Source organism: Pygocentrus nattereri, chromosome 10 (genome assembly GCF_015220715.1).
Source record: "Pygocentrus nattereri isolate fPygNat1 chromosome 10, fPygNat1.pri, whole genome shotgun sequence".
NCBI lineage: Eukaryota > Metazoa > Chordata > Actinopteri > Characiformes > Serrasalmidae > Pygocentrus > Pygocentrus nattereri.
In genome coordinates, this window is record NC_051220.1 from 39,713,327 (window position 1) to 39,726,769 (window position 13,443).

Here is a 13,443-nt window from a genome sequence, read left to right on the forward strand (position 1 = left end):
CTCACCAGTCGGCACCCCGACAGCTCCTCCAACAGAGCCATTAGAATCCTCCCATCCTGGATGTCTCGGAAGAGGTCGTGCACCTCCAGTGGAGGATTACACTGTAAACACAAGACAACGCAAGAGAAAAGAGAAATCAGACTCGGCGCAGGATTAGTGACAGAACACTGAAAACAGGTTAACCTTAAGGAGCCCGTATTACACGTTTATCTTGGATTTGTGCTTCAACCGTGTGGATTTATGTACCAAAAACAGCCGTATTTCATTTTTACATGACTATTTTCCAACCTTTCTTTAGCCCTTAGAATTAAACAGTCTGTTCTTTTTACTGTCCCTTTAAGACTGATGTATGCCAATGAGCTCTCTTCTGATTGGCTGCCCTGTAGTGTGTCTCAATCAAAAAGCAGTCTGAGCTGAAACACTCCTGCAACATGAATGTGCAGTCATAAGCAAACATCACCACAAAAACAGTGAATTCAATTGGTTTTTTAGCTTATTTTCCACATATTTAATAACGTACAGACTGGCAAGAGAACCTTAAACACAGACGCATCTAAATATATTCGCATATTCGGCCTACGGTAGCTTCGCCCTGCTCACTCACACTAATGCTGTAAGGTGTGTTTCAGTCAGGACCGCTTTTTAAATAGGGTCCACACAGGGCAGCCACTCAGAACAGAGCTCATTTACATATATCAGTCATGAAAAGCACTGTAACGTAAACAGTGTGTTAATGATTTATTATCTGAGGACTAAAGAGAAGTGGTTCACAAAAACGTGAGTGGAATGCTGGATATGGGCCCTTTAATATCAAATTCAATTGTCACTGATGTACCACAGTCATCACTGTTGCCATGAATTTCATATGTATAAAAAAAGACGGAGATAAAAAGATAAAGATGAAATCGATTTATAGAAGGAACATTCTGAACTGTGTCATTTAAGAGCGTTTCTATTGGTATATTCTTTATGAAATATTAATGTAATGTAAAAAAAATAGCTGGAGGGGTCAAATATATAGTCACTGTCCAAACAAATTACATTTTTTTGCTATATTTAGTTTTCTGCATAATTTGAGCTCAGCAGCTGCCGTTTACACCGTGTAATAATTTCATGATGATTGGACCAAAGGAAATGCTCCAAAACTGCTTTACATAAAATCATTAAAAGTTAAGACTGTGTTGAATTGATACTTCTTTGGACAGGGACAGTATGTATGTATGAAAACACACACACACACACACACAAGACACACACACACACAGACACACACACACACACACACTGTATATCTCTGCTGTCGGAACAAAACCTCGTATCTCTGTTTTTGATGTTTTTCAGTTTTTGGCATAATTTGAAAATAAAAACTTGTTCTTTACATTGTGTGTAAATTTCATGATGAATGGACCAATAGAAACGTCCCAAAATGACTTGGGAAAAATTCTGGTTCCATTGACTTCCATTAAAAGTAAGGTAGGTTTTCTCCTTCTCCTGTAAAGTTGCCGTTTCTGAGGTTTTGTTCCGACAGCAGCGAGACAAATATACAGCACTGCGTGAAAGTTTTAGGCATCTAAGCAAATTTGTAAACAACTGACCTCAGCAGTGAGTTTATCACAACATACATTAGAATAAATTCATATTCATAATTCAAATAAACAGAAAAACAATAAAAACTAACAAGAATTTCTTGGGTCCATATTTTTCCTGGACACCTTCACAGCCGCCACAGAGACTCGTTAATATCATCAATTACATCATGAGCTCAATTTACTGAGCACTGATTGGTCAAACCAGGAGCTGCTTTATAACTACATATAATACTGGGCTTCCTCGAGGAGAGGCTTGGAGATGGGTAAACAAACACACCAACATCCAGAAAAACACAGGGATATATATCATCATTATTAATTAATATTCTATACATTTTGTTCATTCAAATATTAACACTCGTCTCAGCAAATAAACACAAACTACACAAATAAATAGATTTTGAAAATGTGTTTTGGGTGCCTAAGACTTTCACACAGTGCTTTATTTCACACAGCAATTTATTTTTAATGTAAGTCAATGGAACCCGATGTTTTTCGAAGTAATTTTGGGTTGTTTGTTTTAGTTCATTCATCATGAAATTCACACACAACATAAAGGGCAACAGGTATTTTCAAATTGTGTCTAAAACTGGAAAACAACCAAAATAGAGATCGGAAATAAGATCCTGGTTTAGCGTGACTGCACATCCTGACACGAAACGAGGGGGACTGGCATTTACCGAGCACATTTTTCTAGACTTTATGGGAAAAGGCTAAATAGCATTGCAGGGCTGTGGGTCAAATTTTCCATCAAAACAATGAAGACAAATGTGTAATTGTTAATTAGTGGGTCGTCGTTCCGATAAGAAGCCAAACTCTGAGTCACAGAATAGAGACACATTGTACAGCAAGACAAAGGATTCATCAGTGGTTGTTTTGAGTCAGTATAAAGCTGCGTGAATGGCAGTGTTATCATCTCCTGGCTGTCTGAAAGGCTAGAAGACCAAAACAACGGGCAGAGAAAACAAAAGACTGGCCTTTAACGAGTGGACAGAGCATGCATAGTGAGTGAGGTCTAAATCAAGCGTGCGAGGTTCTCTCTCTGTCTGGCTGTGAGAGGGAGTCAGAACGGAAACGAAAGTGGGATAAAGATAAAGAGTGAGAAGAAAAACGGGAAAAGTGCCAAAGCAAGGGAGAGCAGGAGGACAGAAACGAGGAGAAATCACGCCACACTGCTGACGATGTAAACTCTCTTACATAAGGAGAGAGCAGGACTGCACAATGCAGCGCTTGCGAACTGCTACTGTGATATTGCAGAAGGCTCTAATATGCAAATGAGCCCTCTGGCCAACCACAGTTACTTTATGGTGTTATGAGCACCCCGACCAATCAGCTCCAGACGTTCCTGTGGGTGGTCTGATGAATCAAGATAACCATGTTATCCAAGAAAAGTAAATGATTTAGGTCAAATTATTGCAGATTACCCTTTAACTATTTCACATGATTCACTGATGCAATGATGTAATTTTCTATTGCTATCTCACTGACAGGTGGCGCTGACAGAAAGAGGCTAAATTCAGAGGCAGGAAAATGCACTAAGCACAGAGAAACCGAGCACAATAGCAGCTCAGAGACGGCTAAGACCTCCACTCACCACAGAACATGTTCAGCTTTCACTCTAACACCAGTCGCTCGACTCGGCGCTCTCAGAGATGTGCTGTGTGGCACATTTGGCTCGCTAGCTATAATAAATAATAAATGCTTTTACACCACCTGCGACACTCACAACCCAAAGGGGATACCGCCCAATCCTAATCCTGACATCACAATCCAACCTGAAAATATGCGTCATTACACGATCAGGCGTAACACCTCCTTGTTTCTACGCTCATTGTATAGTCCACCAATCAAAAATATCCAGCCAACAGCGTCCTACAGGCACTGATGAAGGACTAGAGGACGACCAACACAAACTGTGCAGCAGCAGATGAGCTGTCGTCTCTGTCTTTACATCTGCAAGGTGGACTGAGAAGGTGGGAGTGTCTAATAGAGTGGACAGTGAGTGGACACAGTGTTTAAAAACACTCAAACCAGCACGTCAGTGTTACTGCAGTGCTGAGAATGATCCACCACCCAAATAGTACCTGCTCTGTGAGGGTCCATGGGGGTCCTGACCACTGAAGAACAGGGTAACAGAGTATCAGAGAAACAGATGGACTAAAGTCTGTACCTGTAGAACTACAGAGTGCAGCTATACAGTAAGTGGAGCTGATAAGATGGACAATAAGCGTGGAAACGAGGAGGTGGTCAGAATGTTAGGCCTGATCTGTGTATCTCTAAGCAATATAAATGCAATAACTAGCAATTTGTCTGTATCATGCAGCCCTAGGCAGCAGATATCTGAACACTCAGCACTCAGCCTGATTAGTATGTATACACACGCCCAATTCATTATTCATGGCAATTCCATTTAAATCACTTATAATTCATGTTAGAAAGTGACGTACATTTCCTGTTTGTGGTGTCATTGCCATGGAGACGTCTTTGGCGAGGAGCAGTAAGGCTGAACGTATACATGTTAAGGGTAAGTGCCGGTTTCAGAACATAACCTGTAATCTCCTTCTGCTGTGTGTCTGCTGGGTTATAATTAACCTGCACAAACCTTCTCCAAATGCAGGTTCATCCATCTGGTGAAGGTCCTCTTCTGAACCACTTCTCTCTCCACTGCAAACATGAAAGAGAACAATTTCATTTTTCAATCACAGAATCAAGCGAGAGAAAACATCACAGCCCGCTGACCCTCGCAGGCTGAGCCTGTCTTCACCCGTCGTTAGTCGCACAGACCCAGCAAACGCTTGTGACCAGACCACAGAAACAGAGAGCAAACACGGCCAATGGTCATTTTAGGCTGACCAGCACCTACGAGCTCACTGCTGCACAATCCCTTTAAATACCACCCACGAGCCATTTGGGGTGCTCATTTATAACTTTGTTCATAGAGCACTTTTCACAGAGCCAGCAGCATAAAAATCAGATGAAGCTCAGCAACAGTAAGAAAAGAAAATAAAGCTGATTAAATAAAAGCCAGGTGAATTAATTCAAACGTGTTCATTCAAAGACAAAATTAAAGGACTTATGTCCATTTTTATTTTATTTTATACACACACACACACTATATATATATATATATATATATATATATATATATATATATATATATATATATATATATAATTTTTTTTTTTTTTTTATATCGAATTTTTAAATAAAATTCTTCTTTTATTCTATCCAGTGTCAACCAGAGGAGGATGGGTTCCCCCTTTGTGTCTTGGTTCTTCTCAGTGCTTCTTCCTCTTGATTTTAGGGAGTTTTTCCTTGGCACTGGAGACGCTCGTGGGGACTCAGACCCAGATTTTTCTGTAAAGCTGCTTTGTGACGACACCTGTTGACTCATTTTTCCCCTTGAGGTCCGTGTATCTGTGTGGTCTTATGCACATTTTTCCAACTCCTCTTTATTCCTTAGAATTAAACATGCTGTTTTTTGTTACTGTACCTTTAAGAGCAAAATGTGTAAATGAGCCCTATTCTGATTGGCTGCCCTGTATTGTGCCTCACTCAAAAATCAGCCCAGACAGAAACACTCCCTATAACTTCAGCGTAAATGGGCGGAGCTAAACCGTGGAATGAATATTTTATTCTTTCACGTATGACACTTGTGTGGGTTTATGTACCAAAAACAGTAATACTTCATTTTTTCCAACCTCTCCTCATCCTTTAGTCTGTTTCGGTTACTGTGCCAGCGCAAGACTGATATATGTAACTCTTCTGATTGGCTGCCCTGTGTTGTGCCTCACTCAAAAATCAGCCCAGACAGAAACACTCCTTATAACTTCAGCGTAAACGGGCGGAGCTAAATTACTGTAGGCTTAATAGGTGGATATATACGTACATGGGTTGATTTTAATGACATCACAAGAACAACTCATTTAAAGCATGCTGATTTCGCAGCACAGTTTCCACATACAAACCGTATAGAATGAATGGTGTTTTGAAAGTTTAACAAAGTCTACACACTATACACTCATGACATCACCAAACTACTTTACTTCAAAAAACGGGGAGAAGGGAAGTGAGGGAAACCGGGTTCCTGTATACAGAATGAACACACAAAGAACCTTCTGCTTGACTAAATATAAAAGACTGATATATGTAAATACATCTGCTCTGATTGGCCGCTCTGTACCGCGCCTTGTTCAAAAAGCAGTTTGGGCTGAAACACTCTTTACACTTTCGAGTGAGTGGGCGGGGCTAAACTGCCGCAGGCTGAATCGGCGGACGTAAATGTGTTGGTTTATCATGACATCACAACAACAAATTCAAAACAAACTAATTTTGCAGCATAATTTCCATATATGGACTCTGCAGACTAGAGAGTAGCTTTTAACGACGTTTACATATTAAATCAGGCTCTCATTTCACAGGGGAATATATTGTTTGAGAGCGTGTCGGACTCCCTTTGGCACATTGTCCACTCCATCTCCCTTGTGATGGACTTTTCTCATCCTGGACGCTCCTTGGCATTCCGAGGGTGTAAATAAATAACAGAGGGGAAACTGGTCCATCCCGTGGGGAGTGGCACAGAAGCTTCCTTCATTCATTATTTAATGCAAAAAAAAAATCAAAGAAGCTCCATTTGCTGGAATCAATAAGTGTCGTCCGAATGACGTGAGGGAATAATGACCTTACAGCAGGACGTCCAGGCTCACTCACGTTAAAACACACGGAAACAACAACACAATTCAACAAGCTGAGAGCAGAGACACCGGCATGGAAACAGGCATTGTGACAAAATCTGTCATAAAACCAAAAGAGCAAATAAAATTGCTGTAAAATATGTAAAAACAGCAGAAAATAAACAAATAAATAAGCAGATGGGTCATTCTACTGAAACATCCCCATTTCTATCTATCCACAGGGGTGACTGGTGTTACGGATCGTCATTGGTGCTACACATAATAAAGGAAACACCAGAGACTTGATTAAAACGGCTGCTACAGAACATCAAACCACATGTTGTTAATCATGGAATCTCCACTAAAATATGGAATTTAATTCATTTATATTCTATTTTTCACAAAAAAAACTACAAAAAAAACGTCGGTCACACCAGTGACTTCAGCTAAAAGCTTCATATGAGATCATGATCTGAATGAGAAGATCTCTGAGAACTGAGAGACTCAGTGGACTCACCATGAGCTTCTCTTCATAGATCCTCAGAAAACAGGTGAAAGGACGTCGAGTGACGTCATCCGTGTGACTTTTATTCCAAAATAAGATTTTTTGTTACACGGTAACACCAGTGACACGACTCCTGGGGAACTTACATTACATATTTTATAATATTTATTTGGGATTTGTTTTCTTTATCATTTAAAATCATACATTTCATGGTCTTGTATAGATTATTGCAGCTAAAATAGCAGAAAACCATGTTTTACCACAAAATACGGCCTCGGCCTTCACACATCGCTGTGAGGACGAGCTCTTCTGTGGCGCTGTGAGTTCTAGATAATTGATTTTAAAATCAATACTGCTAAATTGAGGCTCAAGAAGGTGTAATTGTTACAATAACTTATTGGTTTACTTTAAAATATAAATAAGTTGTGTCTCTAACATGTTTTTAAAGTGTAATATATCTGTAAACACTAGGGACACAAAAATGGACGTCTCTGTAGAACGACCCACATGTAAACAGAAACCCGACTGTGCCTGGTAATGTTTATCTGAGTGACCATGGTAAAAGCCAGCCTACACACACACACACACACACACACACACACACACACACACACACACTCTCTAAGCCGCTTCTCCCTCAGGGTCGCAGGGGGAGGGGCCTACGGTGACTGTAAAAACTCGTTTCCTGCTGGTTTAAAAACCCATCATTCATTTTTCCAGTTTATTTCATGCAAACCGTAAGAAAACACCAGTGTCCTCAAACAAAACCACAACGGTACGGCATTTATTGTAACACAGATCAAATTGTTCTTGAACTGCAGCTGTTCAATCAATCAATCAATCAATCAATCAATCAATCAACCTTCATTTTGACTCAGAAGTACATTGAGGGCAACCCTCATTTTCAATGTAACCGAGCATTTACAAAAAACAGGGACTGACATGACAAAGAAAATAATATCTATATTTAATCATTTTAAATTAAAAGAACATTTAAAAATAACAGTGAAAAAAAGCTAAAAATAGATAAAAATAATTTAAAAATAAAACTTGAGGTTTAATTGATAAGAGATCAAGATCAAAAGAAGATAAGAGATTAATAAAATAATAAAAAATATAATAATAATAATAATAATAATAATAATAATAATAATAAAAGAGAAGAACAAAAACAAGAAATAAAAGTTAAGAATAAATAAGATGAAGTAAAACAGGTCCAGGCTTTCTGAAGGTGGTTCGATATTAAAAGTTTAAAATGACTAAGTGACACCAGTGAGCCGAGTTTTACTGTGTCCTGTAGTTCCCTGTTGATGGGCAGCTTACATCAACTTTAGCACAGTAATCTAACAAGACACTGGAATTATCAGAAGAAATTCCTAAAGGCGGCTTATAAAGGCTTCTAGAGCTTTTCTTCTTCCATCCTCTTCTCTCTCATTAGACCTGTATTATGATCTGGGGGTCTGTAGTAACGGCTGACTCCCTCCAGACGGGTCTGTGTTAATGAGGGGCCCGTTTTCCTGTCCCAAAGAGGCCGAGCTCGTAAAGACAAAAAGGCTACACGCCTGGCTGTGCAGCCTTGAGATGTCTACTGTGGTGGACAGACCAGCACTGAGGAAGACACAGTAAGATCTGCACACTCATAGGAAGATCCAAAATTTTCTCAGCTCCACTTACTCTATAGGAGCACGTTGTAGTTCTACAGCTACAGACTGTAGTCCATCTGTTTCTCTGATACACTGTTAGCCCCCTTTTACCCTGTTCTTCAGTGGTCTGGACCCCCTGTGGTCTGAGTGGATCAGACACAGCGTGATCAGACTGATAATGTGCTGTAGATGCTTCTATATAGAACCTTTTTGAAAAGGGTTTTATGTAGCACCCAAAAGGGTTCTTCTACTGTTACAAGCTTGACATGCTTGATCATCACAATAGAAGAACCTTTTTGGGTGCTACGTAGAACCCTTTTCAAAAACATTTAATGTAGAAACATTTGCAGCACGTTCTCCATCAATCCCAAAAACGCTTTCATGCCGCAAAGGGTTCTTTGAGTGTTCATGGTTTGATACAGAACCATTTTCTTTACTAAAGAACCCTTGAAGGACCATCTTGAGGTGTGTATGGTATCCCAAGGTGTTGCCAGGCTGTTGTTATTATACATGGCATTGTATATTATGTAAGTGGAATGACTCAGTTTGAGGACGTTGAGCATCCCCCATTCATTCTAATGGAAGATTAAGATTAAGATTAAGATTAAGTGACCCTTATTAGTCCCACAATAGGGAAATTTCACCTCCGCATTTAACCCATCCATGAAGTGAAACACCACATACGCTCCACTGAGCACACACACACACTAGGGGGCAGTGAGCACACGTGCCCGGAGCGGTGGGCAGCCCAATCCGCAGCGCCCGGGGAGCAGTTGGGGGTTAGGTGTCTTGCTCAAGGACACCTCAGTCATGTCAATGAACACCATAAGTTGAATCAGTTAAAAAAAGCACAAGCTCCTCAGGCGCAGACTCTACTGTCGTGGTCCGAGTCTGGAACCAGGTGCTGTCCTACAGACTTGACCTGCACCTATGGCTGATAAACTATGGAGAGTGATTTAGTTTTGATGGGGTGGTCCTATTTTAATCGGAGTAACTTTTCTAGCATTTATGGTGCTGCTTTAGCGGCCCGGGAGACTCACAGACCCATCATATGCGCTGTAAATATCACAAGTGACTGAGCTCTGATACTCGAGTGAGTGACGCCACACAGGGGAGGGACGAGGAGAGAAACAGCAGTCAGGGAGGAAAGTGAGTCAGAAAGAAGTTATTGCTCATGACGTGACCCTAAAAGAGAAAACTGACAAATATTATTGAAATTTGACTGAATTGGACTTTATTTGATTCAATATTCAGTTGCTGACTGTATAAGATGTTGATATTCCTACTCGGCTACTTCAGTAAACAGTAAATGGAACTGAATCATAATGCAAGTTAGACATTCCCGGACCTTCGTTTGAGGACATTTTCTTTGACTTAATCTTATTGAATTTTAATTAAAAACCCCTGTTTATAATGTTTATACTGTTGATTTTATGAAGTATAGAGTTTACATATTTTTATCTTTCGCATTACATCTATTGACTATACAACACTAAGTACCAAACTGTAACTGTGTTAAGTAATTAACAAGGTTAGTAACTCGTTGTTACTTCTTTTCTTGAGTGCCTTTCCATCCCTGTACTGCTGTAGCACTGTGAAGTTCCCCGTTGTGGGACTAATAAAGGATTATCTTATCTTTAAAGTTTAGCGCTTCCTGCAGGAGGAGTAGTGCTGCAAATTTTTGAAAAATAATAACACAATAAAGAAGAGTGAATTGACTTTATCAAACCAACTTAATAACAAACTCTTATATTCTCAATGCTAATACTAATATTACTACTACTACTACTACTAGTAATAATACTGTTTTGATCCTTTATTGTTCTTATAGAATATCAGAAATGAAAAGATTCGACAGTTGCAGCCCTAAAGCCGTTGATCCAGAATATAAACTGAAAACAAATGTGATACATTATATACTCCACCACATAATTAAATGTATATTTACACTGTAGCAAAATGAAAATAATAACTTCTGACTTCCATGAGGTAAACACTCCAAAAGGAACTTCCCTCTTCGTGAGAAACGTCTTTGTTTGTACTGCGAAGTTGCTTTGCTGAGCTCAGCGGTTTGTTTCGGGCCTTGTGAGCTCAAGACAATTCAAATAAACTCCAGCGCACACGAGCATGAGCGACGTCAGAGAGCAAATGAGGTTATAATGTGCGGCCTGGCCTTCCAGTACGACTTAAATGCGCTTCATGCTTCATGGTGAGCTTGAGGTCTGTAATGATTTGCAAGATTAGACTAACAAAACCTAAGCACGTCAGCTCTCTCCGTCTCCGTGAACGCGGAGGGGCGATGCTGTGTTAGTTCAAAGCTTTGTTCACTCCAGCAGTGTAAGAACAGCAGTGCAAGTCAGTGGCCCGGAAAGCCTGTAAAACAGCAGGTTAATGTTTAACTACATCACACTTAAAAATCCCTTAGATAATAAGATCTGCACATGCAAATCAGGCGCCTTCCTGCCAGTGGAATCACGCAACAGATTTCACTGGGTCATGACGAATGCAAATTCTGAGGAAGACTCCCATCTTTGATGAAGATCACATTCAAACACACACATTTTACTGAACCTGGTGCAGAACTCGAGCAAAACACAAACCAGCTTGGTCGCCTGGAGCGCTCTCCACCAGCTGAGGCAGTTTAACACACAAGCGTAGCTCCTGCTCATGACATTCAATTCCTTGGGCTGAAATCGGCATCAATATTTAAAGAAATGCTTCATTTTAGCTCAAATTTACTTCATTTTCCACCTCAAATGTAATCCTCCAGCTGAGACATGTTGCTGCTTTAATTCATTGTGGGGGACAGGGGATGATATACCCCCAGTTTTTGACATTAGATGAGATTAATTTTGTAGGATAGCAGTACAGTTGTCAAAAAAGTGCTCAGCTTAGAGCGCCGATATCATATTAAGAACATACTTAATAGCAATTTTATTAATAATTATTAATAACGATATTAATGGAAAAATAGAAGTAGACCCTTCCTACCAGTGTTTTCATGCTGGCGCCAGTGTGGTATCATCATTATCTTTAAAATACACTATAAACCGTGTTATACATTGTTTAGAATGCTGTAAGAAGATGATTGCTTGTCTGCAAACATCCAGCAGGGGGTGTTCTTGCTGGTTTTACTCACTAAAGCGGCAAAGGTAAAACAACACACTTTCGCTTCGTTTATTATTCCCTTTTCAGGAATACAACACAGGTTTCAATAAAACTAAAACCACCCCAAAGTAATATTTCGCACTGCAGGAAAAAAAAAATGTAATGAAATTCAGAGGCTCGTTGCTAGAAGACTGCGCTGCTCCTTCGGCACAAACCAGCTCGGCTCTGCTGGACACTGTTTGGATTCATGCTGTATGTGGGATCTGAATTTAGTGCACCTGTAAATTTATTTTGAGTGAAAATCACAAGCCCGCCAGTTATATCTTAAATGTCTGTATCACAACCCAGCCGGACAGCACAACAGTTTGACTGGGTGGCTATATTATTGTAGGGGGACCGCTGAACCTCCCACTCTAGTCATATTGCACTGAAACGGATTGCGACTGCATAAGTGCAAACAAATGTTCTAAAGGAGACTGAAAGATTCACTGTGCAGCAGCGCTTAGTGGAGAATTAGCCTAATATTCTCTCTTTTATTTGTATTGACTTTACATGACTATTATGTATCTACATCACATAGCGTCCGCATATGTAATTCCTGTTAATAATATTCTTTTTGCTTTAATTTTGATAAATAAAGCATTAGATATCATGAGTATATGGTACTTTCTTTACCTAGTGTGTATGAAATCAGCAACTTTTATTTGGCGCTAACATTGTGCATAGGCCACTTAATGTTGATTCCCCCACTTATCAGATCAGATCTGCCCCCTGGCTATGAGGCTAATGAGCTCATGTTTATGAAGTAGCATTATGCAGCAGTGGACTAAAGTGCAGGCATGAGTTCAGACTACAAGTTGCTACTGCTTCTACTGTTTATCTATGTAACACACTTTCGCCCTTTGTGTGGATAACAAAATCAGGAATGCGTCCGCGAGTTAATTTGATATTCCTTAACAACTCTTGGCAGTTTGTTAAGTGACCTATGACACACTGCTCTCTGACATATTTGTTTGTCCAAGGTTATTTTTACGGTGTATATGTGGCCAGTATGTTAAATGTTTGTTCTCTGATAAGAAGTTTAAGAGACGGTCATGGACAGAAAATTCTCTGGCTGTATTTAGATTCAGTCCAAAATTTCAAGCCAGATTAAAGCTCTACTAGAGATGCAGAGTCAGAATCAACCAGGATTGGAATCAGCAGATTTTTGCCCCGAACACTGTAAACAAACAATCTTACAACAACAAGACAATCTTACTAAGATTTTGATTGTTCCGTGTTGCAAGGCTCATATTGTCCATTTCAAGGCCCATATCACACCTACATAAAGGTCCATATCGCACCCACATAAAGGCCCATATCACACCCACATAAAGGTCCATATCACACCCACATAAAGGCCCATACTATGCCCACGTAAAGGCCCATATCACACCCACCTAAAGGCCCATATCACACCCACCTAAAGGTCCATATCACACCCACATAAAGGCCCATATCACACCCACATAAAAGGTCCATATCACACCCACATAAAGGTCCATTTCACACCCACATAAAGGCCCATATCGCGGCCACCTAAAGGCCCATATCGCGGCCACCTAAAGGCCCATATCGCGGCCACCTAAAGGCCCATATCGCGGCCACCTAAAGGTCCATATCGCGGCCACCTAAAGGCCCATATCGCGGCCACCTAAAGGCCCATATCGCGGCCACCTAAAGGCCCATATCGCGGCCACCTAAAGGCCCATATCGCGGCCACCTAAAGGCCCATATCGCGGCCACCTAAAGGCCCATATCGCGGCCACCTAAAGGCCCATATCGCGGCCACATAAAGGCCCATATCGCACCCACATAAAGGCCCATATCACGGCCACGTAAAGGCCCATATCACGGCCACGTAAAGGCCCATATCGCGGCCACCT

General features: G+C 40.5%; 1 protein-coding gene across 1 annotated transcript in view; it reads right to left on the bottom strand.

Moving 5' to 3' along the window:
- clmn (calmin) overlaps positions 1-13,443 on the bottom strand; it is a 65,686-nt gene that overhangs the window by 22,251 nt on the left and 29,992 nt on the right. Inside the window, exons 2-3 of the mRNA XM_017711281.2 lie at positions 4,192-4,253; positions 6-101 (exon numbers count right to left, since the gene is read on the bottom strand). Coding sequence (XP_017566770.2) covers positions 6-101; positions 4,192-4,253 — 158 coding nt within the window. The remainder of the gene's footprint in view (positions 1-5; positions 102-4,191; positions 4,254-13,443) is intronic.